Raw genomic sequence first — 18262 nt, 5'->3', positions numbered from 1 at the left:
TTAATACGCCCCGGCTCCCCGGTGCATACTTTACGAGGCGACGAGTCTTCGCAAAGTGCGCCGACGAACGTAGCGCTCCAAGCTCTCCTCGGAGATCGCTCTCCTCGGGATCGCGCGAACATCGATCGCAGAACGAGACGGCGGAACTTGTGTGATCTCAACGGCTAATAATCGATCCGCGTGTTCCTGAGCATTTCGTCAGGACGGTGAAATAAAATTGCGGAGAGGTCGCGTCGCGAGGGGTGAACGGTGGGGACAAAAGATGAAAACAACATCGACATTACGGTGGAATACACTCGGCTGGTCGGCTTGCTCGAAAGTCTCTTGATTGTTTAATTCTTTGTAACGAAGGTCCACGCAGTTTCCGGGCGGAAACACTTAATGCGGCTATATCGAGCCACGTTTCACAAAGCGAGTCCGTAGAACGTTTAAAATCGAGGATTTAAATGTAGATGGCGATTAAGATAGGTAAAGCCGGGTATTAAGTGGGGTTAAACTCTATAAACGAAGTTCCCAGAATTCACGCTAGCTAAATTTAATTCGCGGTTGAGTCGAAAGTCTTCGGGCATAATAAGGGCTCGATTCCGCAGGCAAATAACGATTACCGCGAATAAACTAGATTCGCGACAAGCCGCTTAGAACGGGGATACGAGACGCGCGAGTGTATCCCCCGGAAGTTACATTAAAAAGACACGCTCGACCGCATCGAGTTGCGAATTGAACAGACCGCCGATACATGGCCGACCAACGATATTGTTAACTTAGTATGTAATACACGCTGTGCAGCGTAAGTAAACTTCCGATCTTTCGCTAAGCGGCGAGCAATAGAGAAACTACCGAGAATAATCTCGGCGGAAAAAGCAATTAAACCGAAGTTCCCGCCAACTGCGAAACCATCGTGCTGATAGACGCGCTCACCTTGGCTCTTATCTACCTCGGGGATCTTGGGTAAACAGAGAGATAGGTAGAGATAGATAGAGAGAGAGAGAGAGAGAGAGAGAGAGAGAGAGAGAGAGAGAGAGAGAGGGAGGGAGGGAGGGAGGAAGAGAGAACGGAGTTTACACAGGCCAGCGGCTAGTTTAGTTTCTTCTCACAAACCGATCATCCCCTCATCTCTCATCCAATTCCTCTCTCTGGCCGCTGAGGTTGGCCATTGTACTTGCTGACCGACCGAGGTGACGCGTCGCCTCGCGCTTCGACCCCTATGAATCACTGCGAAAACGGATATCATCTCGTGTGGGGGCGGTGAACGTGTGTGCCGGCAGAACGCTGGGCGTATGCACCGTCCTGAACGGACGATGTTCAACCGCGCGTTGGCCCGTGTTCAACCGCGACCTGGTTCGGACCGCCACCGGCAGGAGACGGCGGCGAACCGAGTCCGGGATAAGATGTGTCCGGCGAAATATCGACGAGGTAACCGCGAGAGATAAATAATCCGCGACTAGTGCGATCGTAAATACGATTCCGGGCCCATCTCGTCCGCGTCCGCTCGCTGCCGGCGTTGTTCCGTTGCAAACTCCCGGCAGGTGAGTTTCGTATCGAGAATCGTTGCATTCGCCGTGGTTATTGCACGCTGTGTCTCCCTGTGAGAAGCCATGGAAGAAATTTGCGACGGTTCATTGGCCGTCGCCGGGAAAGATTGGTCACTTCTGGATTATTGGATGATAACCAGGAAATTGGTATCGAGATACATTATATGAAGGACGGACGGATGTCTTATAGGTACGAGTAATCATTTTATCGAAATGCGTATATTTGCACCGCGATATCTCGTAATTGCCGTTGGTGCTACCCACTCTTGTAGAGATTGTACATGTCTGCTGTTATTTTAAAGGAACATTCTAAGAAACATATATATTTCTCTCTTTAGGATACATAATTATTATATAAAGGAAATTATATTTGGACTTTTGAACGATAGGAAAATCAATTTTGCAGTCTGTTGATATCTGGAAAGCTCGTTTCGTAGAATTATTTATAAGCGCAGCCTCTTCCCTCGAAGATCGTTACATTCCAATTATGTGGAGGATACTCTCCTGCGTAATAATCATTTTGTTGGGAGGAGATATATATTTGCACCGCGGTTTCTCGTAATTATCGTTGATACTATCACGCTTCTCCGAGGTTATGTGCTTCAGCTATTATTTTAAGGGAAACATGTATTTTTCCCTCTCGCTTTCTCTTTAAGGTATATAATTATAAAGGAAAGATAGACATATCTGGATCTTTGGACGGAATCAGCTCTACAGCTTGTTGATATCTGGAAAGCTCATCTCGTAAAGTTATTTGTATGTCCAGTTTCGTAATTCCTACGAAGATTACACTTGTGTAATTATCTGTCCCGCGGCAAATACATTAGAATCGCATGGCGTAACTGAAATCGACGCATTCGAGTGCGGCGAACTATTATTCGCCCGTGAATATTGATCATCAGAACGCTAAAATAAATTATAGCCAGAGATTATTCCTTATTACTCTGTTTGTCTGTTTGGCAATTTAATATACATTCAGTGGGTTTTCATATTTCACATATGTGCACATGCGATGTGTCTGGAACGGAGAGTACACACTCATCGTCAAGATGGAAAATTACACACAAAAGGTATATACGATATACAATAGCTCATTTTGTTGAAAAGATACAAAAGGCGTTAGACCCATCAGATAAAATAATAGCTGGAACGTCAGCGGAGTTATTTCACGAGAGAAATGAGAAATGGTTGTAACTCTCCGTAACGACATTTTAAATTATTACTTCTTTTGTCCCGCTCAATTAAGTGAAGTGCTCCTGAGAGATCTTTCTTGAGTAAAATGGTTTCGGGAACGCAAAGCATCTCAATTTTTTGAGCTTTGCATACTTAACTTTAATGTTCCTTCTATTGTTTCTTGCATTTCCTTTGCCTTATATTTCCTTTAATGTATATTACACAAGGAGTTTTAGTATCAAAAACAAGGGGATAGAGAAACCGTCAAAATGGAATTATTGATTGAACATTTCTTTGTCGTTGCTTTATTAGCACGATTCACGAAATATATTTGTCATGCAAATTTTACAAAGCTTCCAGGGTACAATTCTCGCGCAAGTTATCGATTGACTAAGAGTAATAAATTAAACTGAGCCACGAGTGAATATTTCATTCATTTTCAAATTATCAAATAACGATTAATGTCACGCCTGCCATAAATTCCTGACAATTTTAACATTTTATAAAAAAATTGACATTTACTTTATCTCATAAACTATGAAGGTGAATTTATGTATAATATTTCTTTTTTTTTTTTTCATTCAATTCCTTTTTTGTGGTCAAACTACTGTGTTATATTAAGGATTTATATTGCCGTGCAAAATAATAAATGTCCCGAGTATTGCCTTGCAATTCCCAATGTTGAAAGGTCGATATGTAGTAACGTTATTCAGCGAATTTATATGACATTATTGATCATGTAACAATTATATAAACATATATATTTCCCTTTCTTTCGTAATATATAATTATATTATATATATCTCGCCCTTTCGTATATAGTTTTTTAATAACATAAAAATAAAAATTCATAAAATTCAGCTAAAATGTTTTACGGCCTTTTTTTTTTAGTAATCCTTTTATGTCGTTTCCATTTATGATCATTGTATATAGTCAAAGAAAATTCCTATTTAAATCTCGAAGCATTTAATGCCCATATCGCAATTATTAAATTTAAAATATTAAATATTACGAATTTCTCCATTTTTCGCAATTTTTATCAAAAGAAAGATCGAGTTTTAGAATTTCAAATTTCACCAGATATATAATGTGTGTGTTTTAAATTGAAGATATTTGGATACATACTTACGCTGTGATAGCAGATGCAACGTAATTCATTCGGTCACAATGGTTATTTTTCTCGGTTTTAAAGTGACATCGACCAGGGCCGTAGCAGATTAGCCTATGGCATTATTTTCGTCTCATAAAGCCCAAATATATCAGCGTCGAGCATTCTTTTTTCTTTCGCCTTTCACACCGCGTTCGCCTCCTCTAGACTTCTTTCTGTGCCGAAAAATCCGCGTGCGTTACCACACACCGGCACGCTGGCAATAAACATCCACTCCAGACGAGGAAGCGGGGTATGAGGATGCACCATTTTCCAGGAGTTTCCTGGAACAGAGCAGTTAGCTCGTTCAACTTCCGGCAACCATGCGAAGCTCACCCTTATTCTACGGAGCTCTATGGAAAATTCGATAGCCTCCCTAAGCGAGGCGTCGATCGTTACCACGAGGACCACGTATCCTGGCAATCGGCAGAAAAAAGGAACGTTTGGAGAGCCACTCTCTATTTTTTTTACGACATCGTATTTTATTTTAGACGTAAAACTATTTATCCCCTTTACTGCCTCGCAAAGTCTGGCGCGGCAATATTCGGCCTTTACGAATTTCTCCCTTTTTTTCCGTTAATTTTTATGCCCTTCGCGCACAAAACTCTTAAATTCTGACGAATCTTTTCATTCATTCAACTCACGTAACCGATTCTAGATTTTAAGAGTAAAACTACCGTGATTATCAACCAGGTGTCAAAGTTTAACATCAGTGCATTTTAATTGATTCACCTACAATTACTTCCTGCTCTCTCTCTCTCTCTCTCTCTGTCCTTCTCTTTCCATACATTCGTCTTTTCTTCTTCGCTCGATTTATCGCTTATTTTTATCACACATTCCCAATCGTGTCGCATACAATCGTACCATCGATATCGCCCAATCACGTGGATTTCAGAAAAGATCTCGTCGGCCATGACTTCCAGCCTCTTTAACGACGTACGTGAAAGCAATGTAATTGCGCCGTGATATTTTCCCGAATCGAACGGAGCTCGGCTATCCAATTTCCCCGGCATTAATTGCAGAGTCGTCCTCCGACGTCCTAGAGGGTAGCCGTTAAGGAGCCGCGGAAAATTCGATGGTCGCCCCGAAGGGAAAAGGCACCGCTCGTTACCGGGAGAGCTACGTAGTCGTTGGAAAGTGGCATAATTCGGTGGTGGAGACGCAGACGCGAGGTTTGAGGCGGATAGTGCATAGAAACACAGAAAGGCGTATCCACACACGGACGTACACCCCCGCGCGACTAATGCACCCGGCGCAAATACACGCCGGCACCTAACTGCGGCAGCGTGAAGCGAATATGTTACGCGATTGTGCACGAGAGAGAGAGAGAGAGAGAGAGAGAGAGAGAGAGAGAGAGTGTGTGTGTGTGTGTGTGTGTGTGTATGTATGTATGTTTCGGTATGTGCGCAGCCGTGCAGTCAGGATTTCAGTGGCGGGATGAGAGAGGACTTCCCCTGACAGAAATGGTGCCGTCTCCGCGGAAATACTAAAGTCACCGGCGCGGTGACTTCGCGATACGAGACTTCGCGCTGTGCCGCGCCGACGAGAGCGTGCTCGGACCAGATATTACCAAGCCGAATGAAATTCAACGGATTACGGCTCATGTCTACGTAACGACGCCCCTACCCGGTAATGAGGACAACGACGACAAAAGCAGGAGAGATCGACTATCGGGGCACCGCGTCGTAAAGTACATATTTCCCCTCCGCGGCCGAACCCTCGAACGGCCGTTATTTTGTTCCCACTGGAGTTCTGAGCGTTCGCTTTATTAATAGCGCTCATAACTTACTAGTAATGTATGATAAGAATAATTTAACGCGAGGGCGAATTTAGGATCCCTAATGGTAAGAGAGCACCAGCTCCGCGTTGCGGTATTATCTGTTTCTCCAAGAAATAACGCCCTATTGAATTTACGTTAAGAGAGAATGCGCTTTAAATTGGTCAAAGAATAGAGAAGGCAGATGTAGGATTAGATGCGATCGTGTAAAATGAAAGATAGAACTTGGGAGCCATGAGAAATGCCGCCGACTATGCATTACACGGAATAAAGGAACTATCTGAATAAAGAGGTGATTGAAGCACTTTTTTTTGTAAATTTTGCATGTCTCTGCGAAGCTAGATATCGATATAGAATTTAGTGAATCAGCATCGAGTGACACCAACGATTTCTATGCTAATCGATCATCGCAAAACACGTTGCTGCACCGTCAGGTAATTGCGCGTTTTTTCCCTCATAAGAAGGAAACATCACGGTCAAAGTTCAACATTTCCATGCAAAGGCGGGCAAGACCCAGCAAGAAACTTCATCGTGGCTTTTTGCTCTGAGACCGCTCGCATGCTCGCGCCGTCTATTCTCCCCTTACTTTACTTTCTTTCTTTTTCTTCCTTCCCCTCCCTCTGTCTCTCTCTCTCTCTCTCTCTCTCTCTCTCTCTCTCTTCTCTCTCTTTCTCCCCTTACATTTCTTCCGCTTTAAGGTGCACGTCCCTGCCAGAGCAAGTCCAGAGGAGGGACCTATCGAGTCGCTATTCGAATGCGGCGCGCGTAAGCGAGAACATCCGGTTGCGACGACGTGCGGCGATTTTTGCGGCGCTCATGAGCGACAAGGTATTTTCGACGCGACCTCGACGCAGCGATTTTTCCTCTCGGGAAAGTCGACAGACTAATCGTCAGCTGAGCTCGGCGCGAGCGACAAAGTCGCTATACATCGTGTCGTCCTTGGCGAGTAGTAGCGCGTCGCGTGGGCTTTTCGACAGAGCCGGCCAAAGTTTCATTCATAGGGAAACTTCGACGATTACGCGCTCCCAAACGGCACGGTGAAAGAGGAAAGCTGTCGGACGGACGGACGTCACTTTTGCATCGGCGACCTTAATGCGTTGCAACATGCAGCCGAACGTCCCTCTAAGCTCGCATCAAACGTAGATAAATGAAAGAGCCTGCGGGAAACTGGCGCGCTCCAAGAAGCTTTGTAGGAATGAGTGATAAGACTTGTCCGACGAGATGTTACGTGAAATGTCAGGAAGCAGTTTCGTGTAAATTGTGTCGTACACATATAAAATATTGTAGTAGAAACTGCAATGAAATCTTTTTTTTATAATCGTGGATCATACGGAAATATGTACAGAAATACAGAAAAACTGTGTATTATTTTCAAAATATTACTTGTGATTCTTTTTGCTACGTTATGATTACTTAAAAATGCTTTGTTATTTTCTTCCAATTACTATTTCTATAGTAATTCTATAATGATTATATACTGTTCTTGTATGTAAAATTTCTCTTGTATCAATAGACACGGTAGTGTCTCGCGCCAAGTGCACGCGAAGCGAGCAATTTGTAGAAAATCCTTTCTTTTGTAGAATTTTTATTTTGTTTTTAAAAAAGGTTATCGATACGAGTCGCGTACACTTGGCGCTTTTTTTAACCTTATTTTAAATAAGGTAAGATTTTTACGATGTAATATTACACTAGATAGTGATTCTATTTACTGTTTTTACAGTAATTTATCCTGCAATGTCGGGTCCAGCTTTACGAAATATTGTGAAAAGGAATATATAATTTTAATGTAACTTTTACCACAATATTTTCCCCAAACTCGTATTTTTGTTTCATGAACGACTTTAATAATTGACTCGATCGAAATATTCCTTTCGCTCAGACATAGAAAGACATCTCGTGGGATGAACCGTGAATGATTGCAACGATTAGTCAACCGCATGCAAATCGGAATACATCACATTTATTCTGTCACTGGTGGCTTCTGTGTCTGATAAATTTGGCACTCGTGATCTCACGTTTCCGGAACTTTTTGCATATACGCAATTCCGATGAAAGTTGCATACGAACATTTGGCAAGGACGGAAACGGTCGTGCACACGCGGATTCCTGGAAGCGACCTTCGAGCGAATTGAGTCGTCATCAGACGACGCATCGCGAAATCATTTCCGCAAAATTTATTTCAATGGGCGAGATTCTTGCGTCGTTAAAAACACCGCTAATTTTACCTAATGTGCAGCGCCGTAAGGCCTCCGTAGTCGAGTACGCCGTTCTTGGCGCGATCCTGGCATCCAGAATAGACGTGCTATTTTTGGTAACGCATTGAGAACTATTTATGTCCAAGGGTAAATATATCGACAATCATATACGGCTGTACGGCTGTACGGTTAAGAGTCAATGTTTCCTCCATCGTGTCGGCAAGTCGCCCACACGATTGAATTATAAAGCGATCGATCGACGCCCAAATAAAACGCCAGCGAGCGACGTGGAGAACACGAACAGATTTCAACGTCGCCTTTAGTCAGGCACATCGAGCGGTTCTTCACCGCGCATCAACCGTATTGACACTTTAACCTTTAACCGCCACTTTCTTCACGCGCACGTGACTCCATCGCGCCAGCGATTATCACCTCATAAAAAAGATCTGTGAGCAATAACAATTTAATACGATGTCGCGAATGGATTCACTTCGTGTACAAGAAAGATACTCGTCCGTTTGAACGAGCGGTGAGAGCGAGCCGCCGCGGAATCTAGCCGGCGAATCCGCAGGAGAAAATGTCCGTGACGAGTTCGGCCGTCAGAGTTTCAGGATCAAGTCACGTGATACTCTGCCTGAATATCGAATGAAGAATTCATTCGATAGCCGGATATGCATTGATGCAACGGATAGCCGGCAATCGCGGCTTCAATAACGTGTAGACACGCATAAGGGCATGTAACGTGGATAATAGGATGATCCTGCGGCTGCCCAGGGCGATGTCTAAATGCGCATAGTCAAGTGGGGGACCGGCACGGAGCTTCATATACCGACATACTCACACTCGATCGCGTGCACAAACACACGGACACAGCGGACGAGTGATCGCGGGGTATCTAACTAGAGGAGCCGGAAGACAGAGTGTATCATAACGATCGGTCTGCCCGAATAATTCCCGGATAAGTTTCGTACGTGCGGAGAAAGTGAAGGCGCGCTTGCATCTCTACGGCCTCATTATAGATCGCATCGCGCGGGTGGAAATTTACTGGAATAGACAGCGACACGTTCCGCCCTCGCGATTTCCCAAGGACCGCCGTCACCCCCGTCGCGACTCACGTCCGCGATAACAGGCAACACTTAATTTTTTTCACCGTTCTTCCGCTTCTCGCGGCGGAAGGCGAGAGAGGGAGAGATAGAGCGAGAGAAAGAGAGAGAGAGAGAGAGAGAGAGAGAGAGAGAGAGAGAGAGAGAGAGAGGAAGGGGCAGGAGAGGGAGAGATGAAAGCAAGATGAGAGCACGAATCAAATAAAATAAATCAAAGCGGCGCCGTCGCGGCGAAACGCTTAATTGGTTCGTTATACTTGCTGCATGGAAAAAGAAAATCCGCTGACACTTGGTGTCAAATATTCCGCTCGTCCTTCGCTATTTCGGCGTCCCGGCGGCCGCGTTGCGCTCCGCGTTACTCCCTAGACACCCGTATTGCATTACACGGAAAAATGCTTTGTAAGCGCTACACCATGTAACGTGGTAACCGACGGGAAAACAACGCGCAAAGACACAGGTCGCTCCTGACGGACAATTTGGGCCCGCGCCAGGCCGACTGCCGAGGCTAACGACATTGGAATACTCGTCGAGTAATCCGTCCGCGCGCCGTAATAGACGTTCGCGTTGCGAAATTCGCAGGCGAGCGCGGCGCAACACGCGGCGGCGCGGCGGCTGGGAAGGGAAATCCGCCGCCACGTGTCGCGCGCCGTTCTCGGGACGGGTTTTCCCAGCGGCCGCACGAGGCTGCAGCGAAACGAAATATCGCATCGTACGTGTTGATCATTATTATTATTCAACGCGGTGTTATTAACCACGCGGGATACTGTGATACCCGAACATATGTGCGGTTTCACAAATCGGCTATACCGTAACATCAAATTGCACGCATAATTATTCGCTCATTGAGTTGCAAAGTATCGCCGTGATTATAAATTAATCGCCGCTGTCGGTTAACCGTAATCGCGGTTATTTAAATAAATATCCTCTAACGGTCATCGTTGTTCCGAATACAGTCAGTAAAATGGGTTTGCCCGCTCTCGTTATTGCTCTTCTTACGCCGCCGCTTGTATTCGGTGTTCCAAAGGACTGCGTTATATTAAATCTCTCTCCCCGTGACGCCGCGTCGTCGCTTCTCTCTCGTTATTAATGCCTTCAAAGACTGGCTCTAAAAATCGACTTTCCTTCTCCGCCGATCTGACTCCGCGATTCTTTTCATTTGATCGTCGCCTCGTTAATCCTTAAACGCTAGAATAGGGTGGGAATATATATTTTTTAATTGTTAATTCATTGTTAATATTTGTTTAATCATTGGATATAGCAGCACGTTACACAGCGGTATCCTGCTAGGATCTATAATATTCATAAATATTTATAGTTTATGTACATTCAAAAAAAAATAAAAAAATTACAGGTGGAAATTTATCTGTCTTAGTAATAGGAGGTAACAAACGCATCCTAGTGTTCAAGGATTTATCGTTGCACGTTGGTGCGCTAACGAGAAGGGATTGCTCTCTTTTCTTGTCCGTTATCGCATCGTGAAAAGTGAAGTATCTCGCGACAAAGAGAGAGAGAGAGAGAGAGAGAGAGCGGTAAAACGAATAAGATGCAAACCGCATGAATGAAAGGGTTAACAAGAGCTCTGACGAAATAAAAAAGTTCTTCTCCGTCAAACAAAATGTCGTGCGTAACAATGAGAATTTTACGCTCGTAAAGCTCGCGTTTGCCAGCCTAACCATCTAATAGCTTTACCCTCTCGCGCCCCATATCCGCGCTGGAGAACGAATTGCCAGGGGCACGACCGTCAAATTTGTCACTCATCGCCCGCATCCCCCTCGTGCGTACTTTATGGCGCAGTGGTCGCTAACGGCTGGCTGGCCGGCCGGCCGGCTGACCGGCTGGTTGGTTTCTCTCGTTTCAGCTGATAAAGGTATGCTGCTGAAGCTCGACTTTCGGGACAAGTTCAAGCTCGAAGACAGCCCGAACTGCCATTTCGATTTCCTAGAGGTACGTGACGGCCAGCACGGTTACTCTAATCTCCTCGGCAACTTCTGCGGCCCAAATTTCCCCCCCGAGATCACGTCGAAGACGCGCTACCTCTGGCTGCGATTCCACAGCGACGAGAACATCGAGGGCGACGGCTTCAAGGCAGTGTGGACCATGATACCAAGGCCGACCCATCGTAAGTTTCGAAATCACGGAGCTTCTTCATTCACCGGGCGTATCCTCCTTTCACGGTCGGGCGCTACGTTTTTAAGCTAATTACGGATTAAATTCCATTTGCTTTAATTTCATTTAAGTTCGAACTGAAATGCAGTTTAACGCCATTCTCGAACACTCTCTCGGCAAAAGCGCAAGCAAGCAGCTTCTGGAATGTCACGCTCCATGTTGTTGATACATCCCTACAAAGGAAAAAAAAACATCTTTCGGCAACATAGCGAGAGAGAGAGAGAGAGAGAGAGAAAGAGAGAAAGAGCAGCTGAAAGCATTTCTTCAACCATAGTTATTAATTTACGTGACGACGCGAACTACGCTCGTCGAGTCTACGTCGAGAATATTTCTGAAAAAAATTATTTCGCGAGATTCCGGTAATATATTGGGTTGGCGACTAAGTGATTGCGGATTTTAAATAAGAATGAAAATTCAAAATTTTAAATTTGCTATTTTAAATTTTTTTCAATGCATGCATGCGATACATTGAGCTTCTCTGCAATATCACGTGTTGTGCTATGACGATCTGAATCGATAATGGCCTTGATATGGGTCTCATCGACTTCAACTGGACGGCCAGATCGTTGAGCATTTCTCAATGAAAAATCACCAGAACTAAATCTGGCAAACCAATTTTGACACTGCCTTTCTTTCAAGGCTTCATTCCCATATACGGCACATAACTTCTTGTGTGCTTGCGATGTGTTCTTGCCTTTTCGGAAATAATACAATAAAATATGTCTGAAGTGCACGTCTTGCTCTTCCATTTTTAAATTGGGATAAAAGCAAAACTAAACAACTAATCGATATAATTTTTGTACTAAATGAAAGGTAGAAGTCCAAACAATAAGAAAAAAATATAGGTTAGATACTTTGAACACGTTAACGAAACAAAAGAAAGTGTAAAATCCATCTGTCGACAAAATCCGCAATCACTTAGTTGCCAACCCAATAGAACCCTTAAATTTAATTAATATCCTTATACGTCTTCCTCCCCACCCCCTTTCTCTCTCTCTCTCTCTCTCTCTCTCTCTCTCTCTCTCTCTCTCTCTCTCTCTCTCTCTCCCTCCCTCACTATACACACAGCCAAAAATTTGTCTCGGACATGGACTTTACTTAACTTTGATCTATCGCCGGCCGTTTCCCGGACGCGAGGCTCGTATATCCTTCAGACGCGAAACCGCAGGATACTAAACCGATCGATAACGAGAGTTCGAGATCTTCTCGGTACGTGCTCGTTCGCATGATTCTCGCGTACGTTGCAAGAGCGAAGGAGATAGAGAGAAAGAGAGAGAGAGAGAGAGAGAGAGAGAGAGAAAGGGAAAGGAAGAGAGAGAAAGAGAACTTGTTGCTGCGATAATTGACCCGACATAATGGCGATTGAAACTAATTTGCTCGGTATACCTCCTGTTAATCTAATAACACATTATAATGACTTGACCGTCGCATAACGGAAACACAATTAACCTCCTCGCCGAGCGGATCATGTCGTTTGTGGTGCTGTGAAATGTTCAGTTCTAAAACTAACGTTGTAAATGAGAACCAACGATAACGACGCTTGACAGAGACGCGCGATGGCCGCCGTATGTCGTTGCAAGAGGAAAAGCGAAACGAAAGTGTTCGCGACCGACGGCGCGGTGAATCGTTTCAACGTTCGCTGACTACGACGAATTGTCGCATTAATTTACACGGCAAATTGCAGCGCTAAGGTTAAACCGAGCTGCGGTATCTCTTTGTGGCAGCGCCGTAAACGGGACAGAGGCGCCGCGGGAGAGTGGAAGCGATGTAACGAGCGCGGTAACAATTAACGATTCCCGGCGATTCGCGGATCGGCGACGAATCGGTTGTGAATATTCGCGGAATCCACGTGTCGCGTGTTCACGCTGAGAAAATTGCGAGACGCTTCGGAAATAGATGGCCTGCGGCAGCGACGAGCGCCGTAGCGTGCGGCCGTGACCGGGGCCAAAATTAATTCATAGTCAGCCGCTGGCGGAATGGAGAGGGTTATGAATACGCGAAATACAACCGCGGCGAGACCGGTTTTAATCGGACGTCGTCCTTAGATCGATACACCGGCTGGGAATGGAGACGGGCGCGGTCAACGCGATCAAACACTGAAAGTTTTATTTGCTCGGCGGTTGATTAACTCGATCGTTACAGAACTCCAATATTGATGTTCAATATTGGAGAACGTCTGGCATCGTGGACGTCGTGGCCACGGTATCGCCACATTTGACGCTTTCCGCGGTGTGCTTTTGTTAATGAACGCTCGCCCTTTAATGAAACTAAGAAAGGACGGGCAAAATGCGAATTGGAAAACAGGCGTCTTCTCTGCGAACTTTGCCGCTTCGTGCTCCCCCTTCAGTATCGCGATCAAAGTCGAATAAGTTAAGCGCAATCCTATATATATGTACATATACATATATTTCGCTACGAAACCAGACTGCACAACGCGATATCACATCTGTGTGAAATGGATTGGGAATGGATTTAAAAAAGGTACACAACGATGTATCAACGACGTCTTATGCTGCCTCGGGAGTTTATTGTTTTCTAATATCAGCCTCCTCTCGCGAGCATTCGACTTCAGCCATTAAATCTCACTCGTTAAACTTTTTTCTCCCATCTATTTGCCATTTGCGAAATTTTTCATCGCTGTAGCAAAGTAGTATTTGACACACACTTAATAGCACACTTGTTTTAGAAGAGATTGTTAAAAAATTCTTTTAGAGGAATATTTGGAAGAGTATGGTATGATGTGAATGTGAAATGGTATGACGAAATTATTTAAACAAAAGTAATCATATTTTTGCTGGGAATGTTGAATTCCTCTCCAGAAGATTTCGCAATTTGTCGTTCTGTCGCTGTTCTGTGCAAGAACACCGTCGGTTACGTCCGACCGTGATCGAAGGACTTACGCCGCCGCGCTATAGTTGTCTGTAACTACTTGTCGCGCGCGCCTTAACTCTGTCCGTAACTACTTGTCGTGCACGCAGACGACAGCAATTCAAGGATCAGTCGAGAGCACTACGCGCGTAATAGTATAGCTCTCATTCATTATTAATAAGGGTCACATCGAAACCGCTCGAGCGTCTTAACTCGGAGAAAAATCGGCGTAGAGATACACGGAGCGAGAGTCGATTTTCCATTAGTGTTTATCCCGCAACAAGGAACTGCGTCAATGCGCGAGTGTTTTACGCTTTATAACACATTGGAAAAAAAATAATATTCATTTCCCTCACGAAAATATTATAAACGAATTTATTAGGTCATTTCACGCTTCTTGCTATATTTAATAATTACCGATTATTGACGAGTTATTAGCGAATTAATTAGAGATGTGCAAACTATTCGAATCTGAATAATTACTATTCAAACTCGAATTGCAAAAATTTAGATACAAATCTCGCGTATTAGCGATCGTGAACATTCCTTTTAAAACCCGGCGAATAAAAGCCGATTTAAAATTATCCACATTAATGTCCGGCTGCTGTAGACCACGCGTTACTAATCGCGTTGTTAATTAAAATCTAAATTTCGACGATACGATTTGACTCGATTAGACTCGACATGGAAAATCCTTGATTATTTTGTATATATTCGTAGTGAATCATTTATTGCTTTCCTCGTTAACGAGCTAATTCGTCGTAATTTGCCGTCGAGACTGGAAACTACAGTAGCAGTAGCGATGTAACGACAGACGGTCGAGCATCGATACGAGCGTTCCCATGCGAGCCTAGGGAAAGTGTAGAACTGTAATAGGTGTGATTCACAGCGGGCGTACCACCGGAACCAGAACCGTGCATAGTTAATGTGACGGGTATGCAGGCGATAATTCATAGCAACGACGTCAAAGACAGGAAGACCCTGGCCGAGAAAGAGGGAGTCGCGCTGGACTGCATGTGGGTCATTCGAGTGGAGGACGGATGGAAGGTATTTCTTCGTTCGTGTCGGTTGCCTTCGCGATTAGTCCACATTGGGTGAACGCGTCAACCCCCGTCGGTATCCCCGATCGGAATTGAATATCGACGTACGAGGCGTGAAGCGTTTCTCGGCCGCGCGATATCCCCTTACCGCCGCATAATGTCGCAATCCTCGTTCGATTGCTGTTCGCTTCACCGCGGCGTCGAATTGATACGAATATTTGTTATTGGCCCGCGGCAACGTGACTTCAAATGCCATTTCACTCGCGCGGTAACGCGTTTCTGAATGATTTACAATAGTTTTCCGCTGTGTGCGCCGCGAGAATACCGGGCTGGTTTTATGGATGCTGCGTGTGCTCTTACTTTCACGATATGCATCGTCCTTCGCATTTCGTATCGTTTACACCGCCGCTAATAACGGCGTTTCCGTGCCTCGGCAGCGTGAAGGAATCTTCCGGTTCGCGAAAGTTCGCTACTAAAATTTTCCAACGAACGAAACCGACGCTTCTGCGAAGCGGCCGCCCGAAACTATGTGTAAAATTAGCCGTTTCTCCTCGAACGACGAAAGCCAATATAGCGCGAGAAGTCGCCGTTTTTTCCAAGTCAAGCTTTCGCCGGCATTCTCGTAAAAAGCTGTATCGCGTGCGACTTCGTAATCGACGGCCATTTCAACTACTGCTACGCACACTCGCAAATTCTTCGTGTCGCGGTTATATTTCGCATTCTCCCCGGTTGCGTCTATGACGTTCACCTCGGAAACATTATGCGACAGCCGTTTATTTCTGCACGACCGAGAGAGGCTCTGTCTGCCATGCGGATACAAGTGCTCGCGATTCTGCAATTGTAACGCGAGCGACGAGCGAGCGAACGGGCCGGGCGCGCGTCGCTTAATTGCGTCGCGGGATTCTTTGAGTCGTCACAGTCTCGGTTCCTCGGTCTCGACCGCCTAAGGGCGGCAAGTCGGATGTGTGCACTCGGGAAAGTGGGAACTCGTTGCAATTTCCAGATCCAGCTGACGTTCGACTCTTTCAAGCTGCAGCGGCCGAACGAGTGCGACGCCAACTTTGTGGACATATTCAAGGATCGCACGGACATGTCCGCGAGGGAGAAGAATTTCTGCGGCAGTATCGCCGACACCGTTGTACTTTCAAACAACATCGCCCACATGAGATTTTACGCAGAACCGAAGGCTGCCAACAGCAGTTTCGAGGCGGTGATGACCGCCATCAGGGACAAAGAGGGCGGCGAGAAATGTGAGTGTCCGAGTGGCAATAATGAATGCACGTATGTCTTTGGTCAATGACTGCCAATTGCGTTTCTTAGCCTGCGAATTACAACGCTCAAAAGAATTATGGCACAGATAATTTATTTCCGAAAATTGGTCAACTCTGACTGGCGATTACTTCGCGAAAAATTATTGTAGACTAATGATTTTTTTTTTTCAAAATGAAGCTTGAAGTCTCTCTCTACTTTAAGAACGTATCTACATTTTTTGCATGCGACGCACCCCTGCCCCTGCAACCCCTGACATCTGAGAGCATGTTTGGTATACTGAAAATTGCAAAGTTTGACGGAATGCACGGATGTGGACAATCTCTTTTCGGGGACGTCGTTTGTATCATCATAAAGTTCAAATCTTCCCCTTCAATTTGAAAAAAATGGAGTCTACAATTTTTTTCGCAAAGTTACGGTCCTTCAGAATACCTTCATACGGAGCCGTGGGGAATACGGAGAGAGTTTGTTTGCCGATGCTAGAAATGTTCGCTGTGGTCAAAACACGAGCCAGGAGCTGAAAAACATGCGCGCGTGCTTGCATGCGTATGTCAACAAACACTTTTGCCGTTGCTCCACTACGATTTCCAGGCATTTAATCCGCCGGCCGGTACTTGGTACCGGCCCAAAGGTCAAAAGCAGCGATATTTTTGAAGGGCTGTAACTTTGCGAAAAAAAATTGTAGCGGCTCCATTTTGTTTTCAAATTGAAGGGGAAGATTTGAACTTTATGACGATGTACACCCCGGCGCCCCCGAAAAAAAATTGTCCACGTCCGTGCATTCCGTCAAACTTTGCAATTTTCAGTATACCAAACATGCTCTCAGATGTCAGGAGTTACAAGGGTAAGGATGCATCGCATGCAAAAAATGGAGATACATTCTTAAAGTAGAGACTTCAAGCTCCATTTTGAAAAAGAATCATTAGCCTACAATAATTTTTCGCGAAGTAATCGCCAGTCAAAGTTGGCCAATTTTCGGCAATAAATTATCTATGCCATAATTCTTCTGAGCAGTGCAATTCGATTATTAACCCTTTGGGAACATTTTGAAGTTTACTTTCGGATCTCTGAGTCAAGTTAGTCGAAGGAAGAAGTAACTTGTAAATCGAAAAGCGATGGACCGGGAGAAATTAAATCTGATTTACCACCATTGCTAAAATATATGAAGAAATATGAGCGTATAACTGTCCATTGTAATAACTGACAACTATCAATAATACTCACAAATATACTGGAGTGTAATAATTATCCAGTATTATTAGGAACAGAACCGAATTATTAACCGTATTATCAGTAGCAGAATCGAAAGTGTAGGACGAAAAAAATCCGTCAGACGCGTATACGTCTACTTCGTAGATTTTTACTCGCATATTACGGGGACGTCCATTTTGAAAATACCACGGTCACCGTGGTAACTTTCCTTTCGACTGAGCATATCGTTAATCTTCAAAGGGTTGAAACTCACGCCTCCGTTGCGATCGACGTCGCAAGGCGCGCTTTGAATTAAGAGTCGCTGTCAAAAGTTTATATTAAATACGATAAAGTATGCTGCTGAATGAGAAACACCGCGAAACTTCGGCGCAGCTTTCGAATAATGGCTACGCAATTTTAACGCGCCTACCGCTTTTGTGACGATCGCGAGCAACCGTTCGCGGGAAAGAGTGTGCTCCATAACGATAAATAGCGTTGACAATAATTACCGCACTTTACGTTTTTGTTGAGTCCAGTATGTGTAGGGCTATTAAGTAAAAAAAGAAAAAAAGAGAGAGAAAGAAATTTGTATGAAGACTAGAATAGAAATTTTAAATGACGTCAGATCCATCTGGAATTTATCGAGTAAACTGGAATTCATATTCGAACTGGTGTCTCTGCCAAAAACTCTCCGGTACGTTTTGTATGCAATCAATATTTTTGATAGTTTTTAACAAGGGCATACGAGCTCGCTTTCGGTCATTCAGACTACGCTATTCCACCGATCGTTGCGGTTAGACT

General features: G+C 44.7%; 1 protein-coding gene across 3 annotated transcripts in view; it reads left to right on the top strand.

Annotated features, from left to right (window-relative positions):
- The window catches only part of Neto (Neuropilin and tolloid-like), a 143959-nt gene that overhangs the window by 100852 nt on the left and 24845 nt on the right, over positions 1-18262 (top strand). For all 3 annotated transcript variants that reach the window (XM_025304686.1, XM_019841098.2, XM_025304684.1), the window contains 3 exons: positions 10786-11046; positions 14851-15008; positions 16005-16251. In XM_025304686.1, the coding sequence (XP_025160471.1) occupies positions 10786-11046; positions 14851-15008; positions 16005-16251 (666 nt within the window). The remainder of the gene's footprint in view (positions 1-10785; positions 11047-14850; positions 15009-16004; positions 16252-18262) is intronic.

The sequence above is a fragment of the Harpegnathos saltator genome, unplaced genomic scaffold (genome assembly GCF_003227715.2).
Source record: "Harpegnathos saltator strain DR-91 unplaced genomic scaffold, Hsal_v8.6 scaffold639, whole genome shotgun sequence".
NCBI classification, from domain to species: Eukaryota; Metazoa; Arthropoda; class Insecta; order Hymenoptera; family Formicidae; genus Harpegnathos; species Harpegnathos saltator.
This window is presented reverse-complemented; position numbering and strand designations above follow the sequence as displayed.